Here is a 22422-nt window from a genome sequence, read left to right as displayed (position 1 = left end):
GTGTTCGCGCGAACCTTTGCTTAGAAATGCTGTATATTTCCACATTTTGTCCCTCCCCTCCAGCCTCCGCCCCGTTGCTCTTTGTCGTCGGGTTTCCGACGGTACCTTTGGATCCGGAAGTCGAGGGGAGCATCAACTCTTTCGGCGATCGGACACGACGGACAGTGGCGCATTCCTGAAGCTTCCAGTGTCTTTGTTTCGGAAAGGGAGCAACTTGAGGGTAAGGTGGTGGGTTCGCTTTTCTGCCTGCCTGTCCCCTCGTCGTCTCAAAGAGCTCTTCCTCCGTTCTGAGCTGGTAACGTGGCCATTCCATTGCAGCTGCCAGGAAACGGGACAAAGTTCAGAAGTTGTCTCTTCCCGCCCCGCCATGCACTCATAAGAAGGTGCAGGCAGGGCGAGTTTAAGAAGCAGAGCACCTTGCTTCTTGCTGGGGTCCCAAGCGGCTTGCAAGTCATACAGAATGTGATTGCATAAAATAAATCCTGGCCGCTTAAATTCTCCCCCACCCTATAGACTTGTTCAAAAGTTACCTCTCTGTGGAACCAAGTGTGCGCTTCTTGAGTTATACAGCTCAACTATCTGTGTGAGCGATGAGAGTGTACACTCTTTGAATGTACCATGTGAATGCCCTTTGTGTGTATAATCACACATGAGTTAATAACATCTGGTAAAGGCAAAGGGACCCCTGACCATTAGGTCCAGTCGTGACCGACTCTGGGGTTGCAGCGCTCATCTCATTTTACTGGCCAAGGGAGCCAGCGTACAGCTTCCGGGTCACGTGGCCAGCATGACTTAAGCTGCTTCTGGTGAACCAGAGCAGCGCACGGAAGCTTCCCGCCGGAGCGGTACCTATTTATCTGCTTGCACTTTGATGTGCTTTTGAACTGCTAGGTTGGCAGGAAATAACATCTGGATGAAACACTAAATCAGTGTGTGAAGCTAAGGCTGCTTGGCAGCTACGCCCGCTTCCCTAATCCCAGGTGAGGAACATGATCTGTAGATACTCTAAGGTGTTTGTTCTCTTTCTCACTATTTAAATACTGGATAAATACTGATGGTGAAAATGGGCTGCATAGTTTAGTCCTGCCAGTGCCTCAAATCACTTTGGTGTCCCGACCTCTTGCATTATTTTATAGTTACCGTATTTTTTGCTCTATAAGACTCACTTTTTCCCTCCTAAAAAGTAAGGGGAAATGTGTGTGCATCTTATGGAACGAATGCAGGCTGTGCAGCTATCCCAGAAGCCAGAACAGCAAGAGGGATTGCTGCTTTCGCTGCGCAGTGATCCCTCTTGTTGTTCTGGCTTCTGAGATTCAGTATTTTTTTCTTCTTGTTTTCCTCCTCCAAAAACTAGGTGCGTCTTATGGTCTGGTGCATCTTATAGAGCGAAAAATATGGTATATATGACTGCAGATTACACCCCAGCTCTCACAGTATTTGTACTGCAGTAAGATAAGTGCTGGTGGGTCAAACAGGATAGCACGATTCACATCACTTGATTTCTCTACACATTATTCCTGTGTGCTTGATTATATCCATACACACAAACACACACACCACCTTTCTACCCCCTTGGCTCCACACACAAGCTCAGGATACTTTGAACCCCCAGAGGAAGTGGGCTAGACTAGGTGAGATGGTGAAAGCATTGTTTGCTTTCTGAGTTTGTGAGGAGATGAAATGGCAGCATTGGCTCATAAAAGGGTGCTGTTGGCATTCCTCTGAATTCACACAGCTGTCAGATCTTGAGCTAGGAGATTGTTAACTGGATTGCAGAGCACACTAGAATAGGCCCAGATTTGAAGGGAGAAGAACTGTACAAATGAGGTCTTGTGAGCAGGCTTCTGCAAACCTTGCTCAGATGACAATTTGCACATGTGAATTGGGCCATCACAGACCTGAAAGTTCTCCCACTCCATCTACACACAATGCTTTTCAATGGTGTCACAGTACACATACAGCTGTCACCTATCTGCACATGTGGCTCAACATTTTATTGCCCCCCATTTGCAAACCTGTGGCCAGTTTGAGGAAAGAAGCATCAAGAAGGTGGTTTTCTTTCTTTTTTTAATTTTTATTGATTTTAACATATAAATTATAAAATGTACCACAAAACTTATCACTTATACAATCTTTTTAAACTTCCATCAGCACCTCTGATGATCCACCGTTTTAACCACTTCTTATGCATTTCTTAACTTTATATTGCCTTTACATTGAGAAGGTGGTTTTCAACCAGAAAAGGCTGAGCAGCAAGAGGAGGCAAAGCCCCGCCAGCATTTCCTCCTGCAGTTCCTACAATACTAATGAACGATCCCTTGCCTCAGGTATCAAAAGCCAGGATAAGCATTCACCTAAAGCTGTATAATGAAGATGCAAGATTCACTTCTGTGAGAGGGAGTTCCATGACTTAGGGGCCACCACAAAGAATGCCCTCTCCTTGGCTGCCGCCACCCTGAGCTTTTATGGGAAGTGGACAACCAAGAGGGCTCACTCCACCGATTTTAGCACTCGAGGGACTTGCAAAGGAGGAGGCAGCCTTTCAGATATTTGTGGCCTGAGTCATTTAGGGCTTTAAACACTTTAAATGTAAGCACTTCTGCACACACCATGTTGTGCCAGCTTTGTCAGTCAGAAAATAAAGTAGTGTCATCTCCTCCCTCTTAAAACAAACCATGATTTATTTGTTCCATTTTCTTCTTTTTGTTTGGTGCTCTCATTTTCAGGCTTCCCAGAATACCCTCTTTGGCAGTGATGGCTGCTACCACCACGCAACTGACCGAGAGCACCATCACGGTGGGTGGGCAAACGCTGTTCTACCGGCAGGTCCAGCCTGCTCAGCAGAGCCCCCGGTTCTCTGTCTTGCTGCTTCATGGCATCCGTTTCTCTTCAGAGACGTGGCTAAACCTGCAGACTCTGTCTAAGTTGGGAGAAGCCGGATACCGCGCTGTGGCTGTTGACCTGCCAGGTATGTCTGGATCTCGACAGGTGAAGGGATCACTTCCACACCTGTGGGCGACTCCAGTGCAGTTATAATTTGAAATGTAAGAACTTGGTCCTTCCTCAAGGTCAAAAAACTGATGCTGACATCCAGGCCCTCGTTCTTGTTTTGCTTTTTAACAATGTGGTAAGTCTCACTCATGTATGGAAGAACATGCGCAAAATTGTCATGCAGGTGTGTGCGCCTTTGGGTTCTGATCATACACATTTGGCTCAGTTCAGATATCTTGCCAAGCCATGGATGTCATAACCAAAGATAAATATCCTAAACTATGCCTGGGCTTAGTTGGGTATAACAGGCAAACCAAGGTTTAGGGCTGCTCACCTGCTTTTGTTTTTCAATGGTGAGCTTCATCTCCATACTGCAGCAGCATCCTCTCCAGTCCTCTGAAGTCTCAGCAATGGCCATAACTGTGATTTATCAGTGTTACCTGAACTCAGACATAACAGCTGGATCAAGGATGAGCATGTATTTACTTCCAAAGTCCAGCAACCCCATCCCTGTCCTAATTCCCATGCCCCACTAGCCTGTGGCTAAGCCTAAACACGTATAACTGGAAAAACCAGCTATTGGCTTTCCTGTTCACCCCCTGCTTTCTCTCCCTCTGTTTCTCCAATTTCAGATTTTAAATTGAAAGCTCTTTGGACCCTATAAAGCACCATGCACACGAGTGATGATAGATAAATAAATAAATGGCAGCAGTAGCAAATCACAGTTAGTTACAATCGTGGTTTCAAAACCAGCCTCAAAGCGTGCTTTGAGACCCGGGTTTGGCAGTCCCCCTCAAATCACAGTTTGTAAGCTGGTGTAATACCAGGCCTAATGTGAAAGAGCATAATGGGAGCTTCCAGGTGCATGTTCATTGTTGGATTGGTGCTGCTTGTTCATGCAAGGGTGCGTCCATCCCCCCCAGCATCCACATTGCTTTGTTAACACTGAAATGCCACCCTGTACTCATTCCTCCACCCAATTTAATCAGGATTCATCCTTCCCACATGTGTGACGTGCAGTGTCTTGTTTCTTGCGGTCCAGGATTAGGTCGTTCCAAAGAGGCTACTGCCCCAGCTCCTGTCGGAGAGCCAGCACCAGCCAATTTCTTGAAGTCTGTCTTCGAGGCCCTGAAGCTAGACCAGGCGGTGGTCATCAGCCCGTCTCTCAGCGGGATGTATTCGCTTCCGTTCCTTTTCCAGCACAGTGAGATGCTTAAAGCATATGTCACAGTGGCACCCATCTGCACAGAGAAGTTCTCAGCCACACAATATGCCGGTGTCAAAGTACGTCCACCTGGCGGCTAGGCATGCAGAGGGGAGGGGATTCTGAGGTTAAAACTGGGGCAGGTCTTGTTTCAGCCAATGACACTTAACAGTGTCAGCTGCAGATGTGTGTGGGGGGGGTGCGCCAAGGCCAAAATTAACTGGGTGGGCCCATCTCCTGGCTACTGTCACTACTGCTTATTCAGAGCCCTTTTTGTCCATGCCCAATTGGCACTGCTGACCAGAATAATAATAAGAAGAAGAGTTTGGATTTGACATCCTGCTTTATCACTACCCTAAAGAGTCTCAAAACGGCTAACAATCTGCTTTCCCTTCCTCCCCCACAACAAGCACTCTGTGAGGTGAGTGGGGCTGAGAGACTTCACAGAAGTGTGACTGGCCCAAGGTCACCCAGCAGCTGCATGTGGAGGAGCGGAGACGCGAACCCGGTTCCCCAGATTATGAGTCTACCGCTCTTAACCACTACACCACACTGCAGCTCCTCTTCCTTAGTCTTGCCACTGCTGATACTCCTGGAGAGGGCAAATGACTATGCAGGGGTATGGGCCTCAGCCAATGTCATGCAGTGCAGACTTCTGACACCAGCCCTGGAAATTAAAAGGCATTGAAAAATAATTGGGGGGAATACAGAGAACAGCAGTACAATCGTACCTTGGAATTCGAACAGCTTAGTTGCTGAACGTTTTGGCTCCCAGACGATCGAAAACCGGAAGTGATTGTTCCAGTTTCCAAACGTTCTTATGGAAGCAGAACGTCCAATGCGGCTTCCGCGGCTTCCGATTTGCTGCAGGAGCTTCCTGCAGCCAATTGGAAGCTGTGCCTTGGAAGTCGAACATTTTGAAAGTCGAATGGACTTCCGGAGCGGATTCCGTTCAACTTCCAAGGTATGTCTGTATCAGCAATTGCATAAAACAGGGAAAGGGTTCCTGAGCTAATCACTAGAGGGCAGTGCCTACTGCTTCGTTCTCAGGCACAAAACCGCTTTCAAAGATGCAAAGCAGGCCTATAATCAGGCCTACAAACACAAACAGGGAAGCTTGTTCGCTTTTTCTTTCTGCAATGACTGCCTATCATCTCATAAGGACTGCTCCAAGGATAGTGTGATGCAGGGATCATTTCACCATTATGAGAAAAAGAACTGCTGTGATAGCCTTCTCCCCATTACTGGGTTGATGGAGTAAGTGTAATCTTTTACAGGAGCAAGGAAAGTAAGTCTGCTTCTACACTCAGAAGAGAAAATGCATCATTAGAAGCAAGAGGGATTAGATTGTAACTCCTGTAAATCTCTGAGCGTTCCTTAACCTCTAAGTGTAGCTTTGTAATGTCTCTTGCAAACGCAGAGCACTTGATCTGACTGTTATCCAAATTCCTCACTTTTTAATATTTTAAGCTCCTCCTATTAATCTCTGGGGTGTGCCTTTGCCCAGGCAAATGTGGCTGGCAAATGCAAAAATCTCCCCTTGCAAATGTGACCTTTTTAAAGCTCTGGTAACCCTGTAAGACAATAGCTTTGACAGCAGTGGGAATTCTCTGTACTTCTGTGAATCCTGAACATCTCTACCGCAGAGATTCTGAGCTATTTAAAATGTGGGAGAGGTTTGTTTTCCTTGCTAGGAGAAGGTACTGCAACCAGGAAAGGATAATTCTACTGGCAGTAATACCATTAATAAAGGTTTAAACACTGAATAACACAGAGATCAAAGAGACAGCAAGCACATATTAGCTTCCTGAACTTTTGTTTTGTTTTTTTTTAAATTTTTATTGGATTTTCACATTTTATAACAACACACACACACACACAACACACATATGAATGCCTTCATATCCTTGCTTTCATAACCCTCTTTCCCTGACTTCCCCCCACCCCCCCCCATACATCCCAATTTCCATATTAAATTCAGCAAGTTCTTGTTTCCTTCCCCAATCCTGTTCTTATTATGTTTAAATTTGATTCTTTTTGTTAGGCCCAATTCAATAATCCTTTGCTTATATACATTAGATCCTTATTCTAAGATCAATCAAAATTCTTATACCAAAAATTTCCCCTTTTTTGTATTAAAATATAAATCAACATTATAAAAACCCAAAAATCATAAAATTTTAAATTCTACTTTTCCCCTTCCCTCCCTGCCCCAGGTATCTATCCCTTCCCAAATAGCTGTCCTCTTCTAAAATCCCTAGCCCGGATTTCTCACATCGGAGGCCTTTAAATCTATTTCAGTCTCTCCCTGCCTGTTCTGTTGGTAATCCATTTTGTTGATCTTCAAGTCTCGGGGGGTCTCTTCATCCTTTCTCAGGTCAGTCCTAGTTAGAAAGACTTGCTGCCAAGGTTCTGCCAAAGGTCCCCAAAGCCCCAAGTCATCAAATCCAAAAAAGAGGAGGAAGCCCCAGTTATATTTCTTTATTTTTTTAACTTCCCATATTCCATTGTGTCCAGCGGCTTCCTCCCTTGCTTTTCTCCCAGCTTCCTGAACTTTTGTTCGGCACGGATCAAGCCAATTACTGTGAAGCACGCAGACACAATGTGCACATTTGCACATTTAGTATAGGTAAATTGGACATCTAAGTGGAGCGGGGTGGGGGGAGAGGATTGGGGTGGTGAGCTCTGCCACCAACACATGCACAAAAGTGACCCTACATGGGTACGATTGAGGACTGTGCTTTTTGCAGAGTTCCTGAGCTTGTGCACAATACAGTTTATATGTGCATAGAGTTATTTCCAACCTTGAACTTGTGTTTCACTTGAGATATTTGTTGAAAGCACCCAAGAAGGGGGAAGTTACAGATAGGTAGCCGTGTTGGTCTGCCATAGTCAAAACAAAACAAATTCCTACAGTAGCACCTTAAAGACCAACTAAGTCAGTTCTTGGTATGAGCTTTCGTGTGCATGCATCTGAAGAAGTGTGCATGCACACGAAAGCTCATACCAAGAACTGACTTAGTTGGTCTTTAAGGTGCTACTGTAGGAATTTGTTTTGTTTTGAAGAAGGGGGAAGTTCCTTGTTTGTTGACTTGACCACACTTGACTTCTCTTCTCCCACACTTAGACACCAGCGCTCATCGTATATGGGGACCAGGACGCCCAGCTGGGGGAAGTGAGCCTGAACAACCTGAAGAACTTACCTAATCACAAGGTGATGCTGATGAAAGGGGCAGGCCATGCCTGTTACCTTGACAAGCCAGATGAGTGGCACCATGGGCTTCTAGACTTCCTGAAGAGCATACAGTGAAGAGCAAACTGGCCCGGCCTGCTCCCAACCCACCCACAATGATCAGTGGCTTCCACAAATGTCTGGCGTTTGCTTCCTGGGTGCTGGGTTCTCTTTCTGCAATTCAGTCGGCAATCGAACAGGAGCCAAGTCCTTTGGGGACTACCCAATAATTATAGAACTAAAATACTTAGCAGATGGATCATGCTGCATCCAAAACATGTTCATTGCTTAATAGAATCATAGAATCGCGTTCCATGAATTGCATATTCAGAATGACACCCACTCCCCCATTTCCCCTCCCTTGGCCATGGGATTCATTGGGTCACCCTAATATATAAATATGGATTTGTTACACAGGCACATTGGCACCTCAGTGTATATTTGCCATTTCACGACCTGGCGTGAAATCCACCTCTTCCTCATCACTCACCCATGATTGTGAAATTTCCCCCTCTTTTTAGTTAAATGAACACAAAAAGCAACAAGCCAGCATGCTGAGTTAGCTGAAACAGATGTCATGAAGGTGGGGCAATGTACGTTTCCCCAACCAAACAGTCTGCTCAGAGACTGCCCGCCTTGCTCTGTGGAACTTGTAGCTATCTTTGCCAGGGGACATCTGTCTTTATTTCAGAACCTTTTGCTATGTCACTGCTGTGGTGTACACACTATCTCTTTGTCAGTACCTGTTTCTTCCTGCTTTGGGTTGGCAAGACTATGTATTCTTGACGTGCATGGTGGCAGCCAGCTGCTTTGTGGTGAGCAATTATTAGAGGGCAGGACTAAGGCTGACTCAGTAATTTTACGGAGGATCATTCTGTATGACAAAACCTTTAGCATCTCCAGGGCTTCCCCTTTCTAAAAGTGCAATCTGGTACCCATGTCTGCTCAGAAGTCCCATTAAGTTACCCCCAGGGAAATCTGCATAGGACTGCAGCTCATCAACAATGTGCGTAGGTTAAATACTATCACCTCTTCTGACTGAGCTCAGCAAGAACATGTGGCTACCTGTTTTGAAACATCCTCATGCTCTACAGTTATCACTCTCATTGGTGATTAAATTACTAGATGGTTCTGGGAGTCTTCTTAGAAGTTTAACATATGGGATATGTCAGAGTATTGTTTGTCTAAGGTTGCAATAGTAGAAGGAAGAAATGCAATGCCAATGGCACTGAACACTATTGTTGGGAAACTTGTTGCTCTCCTTATGTTGGGACTACAACTCCCATCATCCTTCTCTACTTGCCATGCTTGCAGGGGGTGATGGAAGTTGGAGTCCAACTACCTCTGAAGAGCCACATGTTCCTCATCTCTGCCATGCACCTTGGAAGAGTTGGGGTGCTCTGAGGGAGGAAGCATCACTCACCACTGCTACTCTATATCTGAACAATTTTATCTTGCTTGGAATCAAAAGGACTATCAAGTTAGCAAAGAGTGCAGACTTCCAATAATAAAAGTTGGATAAAGAAAATGAATTAAATCAGCTGTGCAGGGTCTACCTGGTTTTATGGTGAGTTTCTGCTGAATAATACATTTTGTCAAAAATTTTTTTAATCAATTAAAATATTGATTTATACACCTGCTTATTTTGTTGATGCATTCTTTTCTAATGTAGCTCAACCACACATTTGTGAATCATCTTATCTCCACAATTACATTTGACACTGTAGTTTGGAGGTTTTTGGAGAATGTGGGAATGTTGGGGAGAATGTTTGCTATTAGTTGAACTAGTCTTCCATGTTGGCTTATAGACATGGGGAACACATTGTGATTATAATCCAGAAAGCTCAGTCTGCCATTTAGAACACAAAACCTGGGTTTTGAACCTAACACTGGAAAATAGCACTGTCTTGGGAGTTGTGTCAATATCAAGTTATGATGAATCTAGTTGTAAGGAAAAGACAAAATCTGAACTAATAATGTTTTTTTTTAAATTTCCTTTAGGGCTACTGAAAGATTACTAGTTTTAGTAAATGTGCACTTACTCAGATTTCATGATGCACGGCTATAGCATAAACAATATTGGTCTTGGGTCCTCCAACCTTAGCAGTCTTCAAAATTATGTGTAGCCTTGTGTAATAGGGATTTGAAATGATAGACATACTAATCGGCCTAGCTAAGCATGCCCATGCACAGGCATAAATAGCAATGTATGGGAAGGAGAGATTCATAGGAAATATAACTAGGCAAATCATGGGAGGTGCTGGAATGCCTTACTAGCAAAACTGGTGCAGAACACACAGGAAGCTATTATCAATCTAGACTCACATGGTTTGTTCTGGCTGGCCAACGCACAACATGTACTCTACCACTGAGATATAGTCCCTTTCATTGCCACCTTTCCTGTATCATCAGTGCACTGTCTCTTCCTATTATCCACATGAGATGGAATTAGATGCTCTAGCTTTCTACAGCTTAAGAGAAAATGCTTGCCAGCCCCTGGAGTAACAGCACAAATGGATTCCTTTAAATGCCCAGGGGATTACCAAACTAATGGCCAAGGTGAACAGATGGGAGACAGGTTAAAGTCAGCCGCACGGCTATTCCAGAGCCACCTGGCCTTGTTCCTTTGTGCTCATTTTCCACAGATTGAGACCAGACAGATGGAGCCAGCAGTAAGAAGTAGGGAGGTGGACTCTAATCGTCACATGGCACCCTGACTGGCTGAAGGCTGTGATGGCTGTCAAAAACCAAACTTTATCCTATTAGGCAGAGGATTTGCTGGCAGGGGGCTGGCAAGTCCAGGAGTCTGATTCCCACACAGTCAGCAACTTCCATCTATAGCTAGGATCTAAAGCACTGGGATTGACTGCACCTCAAAGGAAGGGTGAGTGCTCTGCTCTGGCATGTCAGTGAAGTTGGGTTGCTCGCTACTGAAATTTTGTGGCACGAAAACACATCAAAGTAAATGGAATGTGGAGTGGAGCCATATGTGGAATACCATCGGTGTGAAATAAGGAAATAAGTATCTCTTATGGGGCGATATCCAAATCTCAAGGATCAGCAACAGCTATATTGGCCAAGAATATAATCTGCCAAGGTGACGTGACCTTCAATGCATTTTCAGGCCAAGAGATACTAGCTGGGTGTCTTATTTCTAGAAAAAAAATCCATTTTCTCTAACTATTCATGCTGGCATTCAACAAGACTAAAATGTCTGAAGAAAATCTTGTCCAGTCTGGATTGTCCACAGAACTTTGAAAATGAATATGAGCAGAACAGAAGCTCAATTAATTTTTGCTATTCTACTTCAAAACACGAGTCCTTCCTGCAAATCACAGTTCACACAGCCTTGGTAGCCATTCATCTAGGTGTGACCACCTTAATGTCAGGCCTGGAGCCTAGCTAGCTACAACTGCAATCCAGTTTGAACAAAGGGGCCTGAGGCCATAACTCAATGGTAGAGCATTTGTGTATGGGGAAGGCCCCAGGCTCAATCCATGGCATCTTCAGATAGGGTTGGGAATGTCCCAGTCTGAGACCCTGGATAGCCACTACCAGGCAGTATGGACGGTACTGAGCTAAATGGATGAAATGGGCTGATTCATTATAAGGCAGCTTCCTGTGCTGAGGCTGCAGAAGTCATTGACTGGCTGAAGGCCAAATATCAGAGTAAAGCAGGAGCAGGCAAGCATTATGTCAGTTTGAGTGGGCTGTGGACAAAGATCCCTCTGGGGAAAGACCCCCCCACTTCCTGGTGGCACCCCTTTCCAACAAACTACAACTGAAATACCTTCTTCTACTCCACTATTAAAGGAGCTGGAGCCCTGTCCTCTTTCTCATCTCCCCCCCCCCCATGTAGTTTTTGCTCCCCCCGCTTTCCATTTGAGATCACTGTTGCACCAGTACTGTACAGCCTCTCTGTTTAAGCTTCAGGTGAGCTGTTAAGACCTTTTAATTTTGCTGAGCTTTTAGCATGAGTTAAAATCCCATCTCGTTTTTATGCTGAATCTGTTTTATTATACAAAATGTATTTAGTCATGTGGATTTTTTCCTCAGGGCGTTATGTATTTAAGTAGCTTTTGGGGGCAGGTAAGCTGCTTTTGAGCTTATTTCATAAGGAAACATGGAGTATGCATAAGTAAAGAAATAAGTTTGGAGAGGCAGTTACATACCTTTGGTAGACCTGATTTTCAAGGCAGCTAGAAATTGAGAAGGGAAAAGTCAACTTTGCAGTAGCTTTAGAAAGGGGAAAGCTCTGTGGCAGAGTAGCCTCTTATTGTTTTTCACTGACACTGGTAGCTGCATTGCTTTGAAGCTGAAGTGAGAAACATCAGGATGTCCACATATGATCGTAAAATCAATAGAAGTAGAAATAAAAGCCACCCAACAAGTATCTATTGTGCAAAAAAAGAGCGCCATTCCCTTTCATTTTCTCATAGCAGCTAACACTTCCTTTCTTTAGGAACAGACCTATGCTCAGGAATTTTGAAGTCCCGTGAATGACAACCATCTAGGTGCCAATCAAGGGACTGGCAAACCATCTCCCCACATTTCACAGCCATAGAGTTGCCCCAGAAGTAGTCACATTGACCACGCCATTAGCAGACTGCTAGAGAGAATGTTAATAAATCTGCCTTTCCCATCCATGACCCTAGGCCCACACTTTCTCCCTTCCCTTCTCAGCTTCCAAGAAGCTCCTATACCTACCCATCCATCTATGCCCTGTCCACAAGCACAGGGTGTTTCTGTGCAATGCTGGCTTGGCTCCATCATCAACACAAGGCAATGCTTCCGCAATCCACAGTCCTACCTTACAGTAGGTTCAGGGCTGGCACATTTCTACTCCTGACAGATAGATGCTTGGCACTAAGCCTTAAATGTAGTCATGGGGTGTACAATGACAGGCTCACTCTCTCCACCCCACCATCTCTGAAGCAGTTGTGGTGAAGTGCACACACAACCTGTTGTGTGGTTAGTTGCACCCAACTCCTCTCTTTGGGTAGCCAGCAGCAGCAGATCACATTACTGTGCAGCTTTTCTCTCTCATCCCACACGAGTGTCACATTCCTCTGCCAAGGCTATGCTGGCAATTGTTAGATGATAGAAACTGCATTCTTCATGCCATGCTTCAGTTTCTATTCTGTTGTGGACAAATAGGGCCAGGGAGGGGTTTTCCCCTCCCCTTTTGCATTTGTAGCAGTTCTCTTCCACCCAGCTACAGTCCTTCGGTCATCAAGTATTTCCATAAGGTGAGAATTCAAGTGTGTTGGGTGGCATCATAGAGATATGGTTTCTTTTCTTTCTTTCTACACTTACACTCCCTGTTTCTGGCTCCAGTATATGGGGTGAGAAAGAATTTTTGTCCAAGTCAGACTGGGAACTGACCCTCTTGGGTATTGTCTTTCCCCTCCTGAAAGATGTGCTTCAGTGAGTAAACCTAGGTGCTCTGAAAGTCCCTTTCTGCAACGTACCTTCTCTTTTCTTATAGGACAATGTTGTATAGATTGCAAAGGTTCAGTATGAGTGGCACTGTGTTCTAAACCACTGAGCCTCTTGGGCTTGCCAGTCATAAGGTCGGCGGTTTGAATCTGCACAGCAGGGTAAGCTCCCGTTGTTCTGCCCCATCTTCTGCTAACCTAGCAGTTCAAAAGTGTATCAGTGCAAGTAGATAAATAGGTATCACTGTGGCGGAAAGGTAAACGGCGTTTCCGTGCGCTCTGGCTTCCGTCACAGTGTCCTGTTGCGCCAGTAGTGGTTTAGTCATGCTGGCCACATGACCCGGAAAGCTTTCTGTGGACAAACAGTGGCTCTCTCAGCCTGAAGCAAGATGAGCGCAGCATCCCATAGTCACCTTTGGCTGGACTTAACCATCCAGGGGTCCTTTATCTTTTACCTTAGTGCCTGTGTGTGTGTGCATGCATGCACACATTCACAGATTTATTTGCAAATGGGAGCCATACACATTAACACCAACAACTTGCCTTGTATAGGGCTTGGGACTGATCACTGACATGCTTGTGGTGCTTGGAAGACCACGATGGATGGTTCATTCACACATGGGTGTCATCATGATGACACTGCAGCCACCAGGTGATTAACCTGCACATGCGAATCAGCTCTATATGCCTTTATTTTTCTGACACCAACAACTCTATATTAAGCTAAACTAGACACATACACTTAAACAGTAGTTGCATGACTACAGGATGGCAAGCAGGATGCTGTTATGGGATGCTAAGGAGTTCACTTCATTATTTCCATTGTAAATTTTCAGTCCTCTCCTATTCTCTGTTGCAAACAGGTAGTTGAATTACAAGGCCCACTCTGCTGGCTGGACAATGACAAATTTAGCTAAGAAATGGTCCCTGTTACTGTAATAATCAAGTACCTCAAATCCTCCTGAACCATGATGGGGGAAGATACTGTGTGCATAGAACACAGATATCAAGAGTACCCAAATACTAATGTTGTTGGCACCTGTCTGTCTCAGGAGTAGATGAAGGAATGTGCCTTTGGGGGTGAGGTCAAGCTGTTGGAAGGTTGCAGCGTCTGCTGTGGCTGTAGAGACCAATGTGGGAGATGTGTCTTGTTGCAGTTGGGCAAATCAAGGTGTCCACTTGTGCTGCTGCTGATGTACCAGGGCGTTTCTCCTCTCTGCTGACATTAATGACAAGTTATTGTGCTCAGCTTTAATGAAGTTGATGCAACAGAACTGGGGAAAGGAGAGGCTCATTGTAATAACCCGAATCCCTGGGGAACACATAGGGTTTTCTTTGCAAATTATTTCAGTCTCCGCCAGCCTCAGAACTGTGCACTCAATCAGTGAGGAAATCCAATGAATGAACTACGTAAGTTTAAAAGCACTGAGAGTGACCCGTGGATAATCAGGGGCTCTTTCACTTTCCAACAATTGGCCTCCTCTTGAGTTAAAAGAATTGCGCGGCGCCCACAATTAATTCGCAGCAAGCGCCCAGTGACCTGAGAGAGAGCCCACAGAGTGGGGCAGCAGGGGCAAGATCTCTGAACCACCCAAAGTGCATGATCAAAAGAAATCAGGCAGGCTTCTGGGCAGACAACAAGCAGGCAAAGGCGGCCACCTGGATTTCGAGTAAACATATCAAGGGAGGGCGAGCGCTAAGCAGCGTGAAACGAAGCAGTGCAAGTCCTGCAGCCCGAACGGAGGAGGCCAGCCTCCAGCTCCACCCTGCCCTCGATGGCGGGACCCCAGGCGGCCCGGGCCCGCGGCGGGTCGCTTTCCGGGAAATGAATGCCAAATACAAAAGAGGGTGAGCGATCTGCGTTGCCGGGAAGGGGGGGGGGCTGGAATGTCCCTGTCCTTGGCAGATGGTCTTACCCAGTGTGCATTGTTCCTTTAGTGTCTCCTTTATCCGCTGTAATTGGATCCTGGAGGGAGCCGGCGAGCAAAGGAGGGGCCGAGGGAGGCTGGGCGGGATTGCAGGGGGAGGCAAAAGAGTCCCGAGGCTTCGGCCTCCCTCGCCTGTCAAGCCTTTGATTTCATTGTTCCGGGCTGATGTCACTCCCAGTTGTCACAGACGCTTCTCCGGGTGACAATGTGGGACTAGGAGGAGGCACGGCAAGGACCCCCCTGGACAGACCCCGAAGGTAAGTAAAAAGGCGGAATCGAGGCGTGTGAACGCGCGCGCGGGTCTGGCCCAGTACCCAAGTTTGGGGGAGTTGCGCGGGGACGGTCGCTGAAGGACTCCCCGCCACGGGGAGGGCATCAGGGACTCCATAGAGCACCTTCCCACCCGCCCCAAATTCCCTACAAGCCGAGATCAACTTTGCAGCAAGATGCGCTGCGAGGCTGGCAACGGGGGGGGGGGGGGAGCGCGCCGCTCCGTCAGCGGCGGGAATCCCGGGCAAGGGAGCGGGGCGAAGTTTTGCCCGCCGTCTATTTGGACCATGCGCCTCCGCGAAAGCGACTTGCCGAAGGAGCGACGAGCAAGGGATGCTGCTGCGGAGCGCAGAGCAGGCGCGCCGAGGAGAAAGCGCGGGCGATGCCTCCTCGGAGATTGCGCGCCGCCTCGGGATGCCTCGCCAGTCCCGCGCACTCCAAGCCCCGCGCGGCCAAAAAGCCAAAGCCGCCTCTGGGCCGGGGCGAGTTCATTTCTTCCCGGAACCGCGAAGATTTGTAAACCCACCAGGCGGGCATAATTTGACACCCGAGGCCTCTCCTGAACTTTGGCGCTCGCTTTCTGCGGCTGAGAGCGATCCTGCGGTTGCCTCTCGCGGTTGAAGACAAGTTATTGCGGGGACAGCGGAGGAAGGGGGATGTATTGCAACTCCCGAGGATAGAAGAAGCGGCGTGTCCTTGCTGACGACAAAGAGGAGATCGGGCACGCTTGTTCCCCCTCCCCCTAAACTTCGTTCCCAGCTCCAGACCCTACAAACGTCCTCAACCACTTACTGGGCACCCCTGCCCCCCCCCCGCGATCCTCCTCATGCCGCTTCTTCTCAGCTCTATTCTGATCTTCAGCACCTGCCTCGTGCCATTTGTTTCTCCTGTATGCATTCCTTAAAAAATTCAGGTGTTTGTTCGTTCCAAACCTTCTGATCTTATGCGTCTTCCCTGCACCCCCCTCTCGCACCCTTCTAGTAGCGAATCTAAGCGCGCCCTCAAGCCAACTTAACACGCCTTTCCCCAGTTCTGGCTCTCCACACTTCTTTCTGCGTCTCTCTCTCTGATCACCCGACACCCTCTGTTCCTATTGTACCCCATTCATCCCCCCACCCCCTTGCATCTCCAAACTGGCATGGCCTACTTCTGAGCTCAGCTTACTATTGTGGTAAGATCCCTGGGGATGTGTTGGGTGATGAATCTCTGCCCAGCTCATTCCATTTGTGACACAGCCTCCATTTCCAGCACCTGCCCGCCCACCAGACCGCCCCTGAGTTTGGCAGCAGATTGTATTCGTTCTTTACAATGCACATCCTTTTGTTCCCAACCTCTACCGAATGCCAGTCCCCTCCCAGTCATTTCTGGCCACTTTATACAGACCAGAACCTCATGTAGGTACAATATTCAAAAATAATGACAAAAGATGGCCCTGGGGCAGTCAAGGGCGAGGGATGTTGTCTCAGCTGGCCAAAAAATTACTCATTCCATCTCTGGCTATGCAGAACGCTTTTTCTTAGTTGGTGGAACGGTCTGCACATGACTACTGTGGCAGTACTAGGCTCTTTTGGGGCAAGTTTCGCTGTGCAATACTGTAATTGCTCCATCTGTATGTGGGGGAATGTATGTGGCTGCCACAGAAGAATTTTAAGGTTCTAAGGATATTCAGTCTGCGTACAGGGCTTACTTCCAAGTAAACATGTTAAGAATCATTGTGTAAGTCATCCTAACCTAGATACGTTTTAAGGTGCAAGAGAAGCTAATAGAGCTGTGGGGCCAAAATGGCCTGTTGTTTTTGCCTTTGTCCAGCTGAAGGACCCTAAAAAGCAGGGCCAGAAGGAGGTGATGGAGGTAAAATATTATTCCTGGCTGTTCAGAAGGAATAGATCTACCATAACCCTGTCACTTTATGCTGGAATGGGCCTTCTCCAGGCAACAGAGAAAGCATATAATGATGCCTCCATCAACTCCACCACCGTGTTGCAAAGCGAAACCTTCTTCCTAACAGGAATGATTTCCCCCAAAGGCGTATCCTTAATTTAAAAGCAGAATTGCCCAGCAGATCTTCTACAGCAGTTGATGAACTGCTGAAATCTTATTTTTAATTAGGATCCCTGCCTTTTGGGAATAGAGCAGCTTCCTTCATTCTGCCTCCCAATTCAGGAGAAAACTTTCCAGGCAGCCCTCTTCGTCACGTGACCAACAGCCTCTTCCATATGGGCTTCTCTTAGGGAAAGCTGCAGGGCATTCTCTACAGTAACAGCCCTGTTCCAAGGAAATCCTCCTCCTGCTCTGGTGCTTTTACAGCTCCATCTGAATTATCCAAATTCCCTGTTTGTCCTCAAACATTTGCCCCTTTGTCCTTTTAAGTCCACACATCCTCCAACTCTGCCCTGCTCATTCAGTTTGGGAGCTACGCATCAATATTCAGAGCAGCTATGAGGTCATCTTTCTAAGGGCTTCCACTCTCCTCCTCTTCACCATTCAGGGAACACACCAGGAATTGTTCTTACGCTCCAGTAAGAGATCCCTCTCATGCGAAAGCCGGGGGTGAGTTGAGGGAGGATTAATGAGAAAGCTACCCACGCAAGCAAGCTTCCACTGGAGGCTTATTAAAACTATGTTATTCTTTGTGCACTCTGGACGTGATTGTAAGAGATGGAAGGAGAGATCTCAGAGTGGCTTTGTACAAAGCTAAGATACAATCCATAACACAGACACCTCAAGGGGGGGCGGGGAGAACCATACATGCATTATTGAGGAGATGACATAAGGCACCAAGTGCTTTGAGATTTATTGTCTTTTTATCCCATGGTGGGAATAAAACTAAATCCAAAGATCTATAGCCGCCATTACCATGTGATAAAAGAAAAATTAAAAAGTCGAGCTGCTGATATCTATTTTCAGAGTGGTAAGCTACTGCAGCCCTAAAGAGTTCTATTTTTAATTCCTTCCAATGGGTGACTGGATTCATGTTTGAGTCCCCCTTTAGGGCTGGAAGCCTTTGTAAGACTGCAGTCCTATAACCTCGCTCACTGAAAGCAGAGGGACTTCTTTCTGAGCGCACATGCATAGGATTTTGCTGCAAAATGTCTTTTAAAATAGCAAAGGATTGGCTGGGGGTAACATGCTGCTAAATGTTAATCATGGTTCTTCCGCCATGATAATAGACCACCCAACGGTTTCACCTCTGTATTTCAGTTTCTGCTTCTGTACAATGGAGAAGAAGGTCCTTGCAGTTAGCTGAATGTGTGGTGGCACTTTGAAGATAGATGTACGCATTAGCGGTTGTTACTGGCATCCATCTGTCTCGAGAGACAATGGATTGTTCTTCCGGGGGCAAAGCCAAACCACTGCGTTAGCAGCACCAAAGTGACCTACCCATGGCACAGCCTGGGAAGTATGTGTGGAGGTCCTGGGCTGTCCAGACAACAAGGCCACCTCCACCCCCCACCTCGGCCTCACTGATGTGGTCCAAAGGAAAGGAAAGCAATACGTTTGGCATCAGCTTGGCCGCAGGAGTTGCTGGAAGGAGGCGTACAAGGTGCCATCCAACTGTCTTGAGGATACGTGTACGGTTTACTCCTTAGCCTTTACTTCTCCTGAAGATATCCCACAACGCAGCAGAGTTTTCCTTCTCCTAGATGGGCCACCTTCCCAGGTGGACAAGCCCCACCTGCCCCTCACTTCCCTCTACCGCATATGCAGATACCACCTTCTTGACTGTTGGACCCACTATTAGTCTTGTCCACTTCATCTTCTGGAGCCTGTATTCACATTCAGAGAAAGCCCCTAACTCACTGAGGGTTTGAGAGCTGTCAGATACCCTCATCTGGTTTAGCCAGTCAGTCGGAGCCATTCCCAGGGTGTGGCCGCTGTCTCATGCTGACAGCTTCCAGGAGTCACAGGTGAGAGCTGAGTGCAGGGTGTGGGGACCAAAGGTGGACAAACTACTCCAGATGGAGCACAACATGTCCCCCACCATATTACCCCTCCCCTAACACCCCATGCACCCCTAGTCAAAGGTGGATGATGTAGTGAAACTGGGAGGAGTTTTCTCAGGGTTGCAGAATGAAATAACAAATGAAGTTGCAGTATACCAAGATCAGGTCTAGCCGTACTGCAGACTCCTCTTTACCACAAAACCACATGAATGAACCACTTGCTTCAGATATCAGATTACAAAGGGGGCTTCGTTTTCTTCCTCCAGAATCCATTTAGAAGGGAGCACCAGGACAAGAGAGAGCTGGTATCCTTTTGACTTTCAGCATTAGTTGCAAAAGCCAACATTTATAACTCTTACAAAACGCTCAGTGTGAGCTTTTGAGAAGACAGCTGTTTTATTCAGAGGTTTCTCTTACTTGAAGGATTATGGATAGAAAGTGTTGGGCTCAGCATTTTCAGCCCAAGGCCTTAATAGGGCTTAGAGGTAGAATTGGCTCAGAAGCTGTATTTTAAATGATCTTTTGCTGCCTTATTATGTTTCAGGAAGGGCAACCCCCCCGCCAAAACTTGAAATTGATAATTTATAGGTTAATACGCTGGGGGTCTTGCTCCAGAGTGAGATATGGTAGAGTAACCCTGTATAGATCACGGTAATGTGCATTACATGGGGCCACTTTGAAGATGACCCAGAAGCTGCACCCAGTCCAGAATGCTGCTTCCTGCTTGTTATTTGGAGCAGTGAGAGGGGTTCATATCACTCTGATCCTCAAGGCACTGCACTGTGTGTGAGCCAGTGTGGTGTAGTGGTTTAGAGCGGTGGACTCGTAATCTGGTGAACCGGGTTCGCGTTTCCACTCCTCCACATGCAGCTGCTCGGAGACCTTGAGCTAGTCACACTTCTTGAAGTCTCTCAGCCTCACTCACCTCACTCAGAGTGTTTGTTGTGGGGGAGGAAGGGAAAGGAGATTGTTAGCCGCATTGAGACTCCTTCAGGTAGTGATAAAGTGGGATATCAAATCCAAACTACTACTACTACTGGTTGTCTATGAGCTACCTGTCCCAACTCAAGTGATGAGAACATGTGTTCAAAGTTCTAAGTGGTCTGGGAACTAAGTTCTTTACGAAACACCTTTTTCAACGCCTGCTGGCTATATGCTATGATCAGGAGGTCCCGTTGGCTAAGGTGGCAAAGAGTAGTGACACCGGACAAGGCGTTTCTGTGGCAGAACCCCATGTATGAAACTCCCAGGCAGAATTAGCCCTCTGCCCCATTTTTAGATAGAAGACCAAAACATTTATTTGGTCAGACCTTTGTTGCACCGCGGAATTTAACTGCTCCTATTTTAAACCTGGCTGTGAAAGTTGCAGTTTTTAAATATTTTAAGTTTTACCCCTCTTGGTCTTACTTTCATGCTTTAAGCCTCCCTGAGAAAGAGTGGGGTGTAAATTTAATTTCGTAAATTTGCCTGTCTTGTAGAAGAGTGACAAAGAGGTCTTTTTAAAAGCCTGATTGGTATATCCTGCAACTACATTCTCCAAGGCAAACCCCTGCATGTACAGTGTGGAGATCTTGAAAGAAGAGTCCCTCTGGACCAAGGTTGTAAAATTGGTACATGCCTTCAGCATGAAGCAAGCGATGGAAATAGGCATGCCTGTATTGTTTGGGATGCTGGAAACAAAATGCCCAGCTTGTGCCCTAGATGAGGATGAAGCAGAGTAGAGGTGTGAGATGGAGATGCAAATATCAATGCACATGCGTGACAAAAACTACCCACCCCTGAAATGCACTATTAAGTTTCTGCATCAGCAGTGGCAGTGGGTATAGAATAGGCTCTTTTTACTTACTGAAAATACAAATCAAATGTTTAAAAACTACAGGGTGGTGTTTTGATGATGATGATAGAGTTGTGCGGATGCTGTGAAAAACATCTGCATGAGCAGCACCCCAATCTGAAAGCAACTTGAGGTTGAGAAATAAAAGGGATACACCTCTCCCCTCCTTGAACCTCACTCACTTTTCTCTCACAGGGCAGAGGTACATTCAGGGCAGGACTTTGGAGTAGAAGCTGCCTTGTACCAAGCCCGGCCATTGCTCCACTTAGCTCCGTATTGTCCACACAGACTGGCAGGCTTTTAGACTGAGTTGTCTCCCAGCCCTATCTAGCAGGTATTGGGTAGAGTCTTGTATGGTTTCTGTATAGCTCCATGAAGGAAGAGGGCTAGATATATTGGATTTCGAGGCTAGGATTAATGTGGCATGTGTGCATCCACATCCACATCTCCTGTAGGCCTCAATGTGTCTAGTCCTGCAGTGTTTGGCCTCAAAAGAAGGGTCCATATGGTGGTGGTGATCTGAAAGGGTATTGCTCCCTTCAACATATAGGAATCTGCACCCTATCCCTTTGTGATTCAGTGCTTATGGATTCTTCCTGTGAATGTAACACAAATGGTACTATGTCATTGCATACTGCTACTATCTGAACAGTAATTACCCTAATATTTGGTGATACTGCAAGAATTGCTTGGATCCTAGTCTGTCACTCCTTTGGGGATATTCTAGTCACTCTAGCTTTATATCAGCTCATAGGAATATCTAAGGACTGCTCCATACTTTATGGAGTAAATGTGTGTGTGCATTGCATTGCATTTCTTTATGGCATACTGTATATATGATGGATGATCACACTGGTCTTCAATGATTGCTTTTTTTTTTTTTGTAAGCATTTGTCCTGATTTGTTTGCACAGTTTGTGGGGAGATTGTACCATGTCAGCTATTTACTGAGCATTCATTCTGATTTATTTGCCGGGGACATAATATAATGTTGCATGAAGCAATTGTTATCCCATATTTTCTGATGCATTTCCCCCCATCACATTCCCTATCACAAAAGACTGATTTTTTGGGTGGGGTGCAAGTAACATGTGTGTTGCGCAAGAGCACCAAATCAGTTCTAATTGTGCAACCTGAATTTCCACGACGGAATCCCATCCGAAAATAGCAACAGTCTGGAAATGACCCCTGCGCCTGCAAACACTCAACCAGTAATGTGTGAAGCAGAAAAACATCGACTAGAAGAGTTTAGTGTCTTTATGATGGTAAAGAGGAGCTGTTCCTTGTGGCTTCTGGCCCAAGGCTTCAGCATGCTCAATGGGGGCTTCGGGGGAAGGGTACACAGTATGTCCTGCTTGTTTCTTCAGCTGGATAAAATATAGCCCTCTCCTCATGCTTCCTAGCCTCTGCCAAGTAATCTGGGTGCTTTGATGGAGAGCTGCGCTGAGCCCTGGGAGCCGAAGTGCTGTCAATGGATCAGGCACTAATAAGAGGCGTGGGCTGATGATCCCTTCCATTGGCAGATATTGTCACTCATGCCATCTGCTCCCTTTTCAAGCTGCCAGTTGCTCATACGATCCGT

General features: G+C 46.5%; 2 protein-coding genes and 1 long non-coding RNA gene across 5 annotated transcripts in view; 2 read left to right on the top strand and 1 right to left on the bottom strand.

Annotated features, from left to right (window-relative positions):
* Positions 1-61: 61 nt before the first annotated feature.
* On the top strand, positions 62-9062 carry LOC309335461 (putative protein-lysine deacylase ABHD14B). Its single transcript, XM_081850514.1, has 4 exons — positions 62-220; positions 2727-2968; positions 4034-4275; positions 7323-9062. The coding sequence occupies exons 2-4, from the start codon at positions 2755-2757 to the stop codon at positions 7503-7505; spliced, it is 639 nt and encodes a 212-aa protein (XP_081706640.1). The 5' UTR covers positions 62-220; positions 2727-2754; the 3' UTR covers positions 7506-9062.
* Positions 9063-13539: 4477 nt separating this feature from the next.
* LOC309335473 lies at positions 13540-14864 on the bottom strand. The gene is made up of 2 exons (XR_014153533.1): positions 14782-14864; positions 13540-14081 (listed from the first exon to the last, which is right to left on the bottom strand). It is a non-coding gene; the product is annotated as an uncharacterized lncRNA (long non-coding RNA).
* The window catches only part of PCBP4 (poly(rC) binding protein 4), a gene marked incomplete at its 3' end in the record, with an annotated part of 40174 nt that continues 32369 nt past the window's right edge, over positions 14618-22422 (top strand). The window contains exon 1 of one of the 3 annotated variants that reach the window (XM_081850488.1): positions 14618-14713. Of the gene's footprint in view, positions 14714-14871; positions 15051-22422 lie in introns of those variants that run through there. The other 2 variants (XM_081850489.1, XM_081850487.1) reach the window with 2 other exon arrangements.

This window comes from Podarcis erhardii (genome assembly GCF_964252035.2).
Source record: "Podarcis erhardii genome assembly, chromosome: 2".
In the NCBI taxonomy this organism is placed as follows: domain Eukaryota; kingdom Metazoa; phylum Chordata; class Lepidosauria; order Squamata; family Lacertidae; genus Podarcis; species Podarcis erhardii.
The sequence above is the reverse complement of the archived record's forward strand: the minus strand, read 5'-3'. Positions and strand labels throughout refer to the sequence as shown.

Coding starts and splice junctions, on each gene's coding strand:
- LOC309335461 (XM_081850514.1), top strand. CDS start 2,755: ATGGCTGCTACCACCACGCAACTGACCGAGAGCACCATCACGGTGGGT. Junction 2,969..4,033: donor TGTGGCTGTTGACCTGCCAG/GTATGTCTGGAT, acceptor CTTGCGGTCCAG/GATTAGGTCGTTCCAAAGAG. Junction 4,276..7,322: donor CACAATATGCCGGTGTCAAA/GTACGTCCACCT, acceptor TCCCACACTTAG/ACACCAGCGCTCATCGTATA.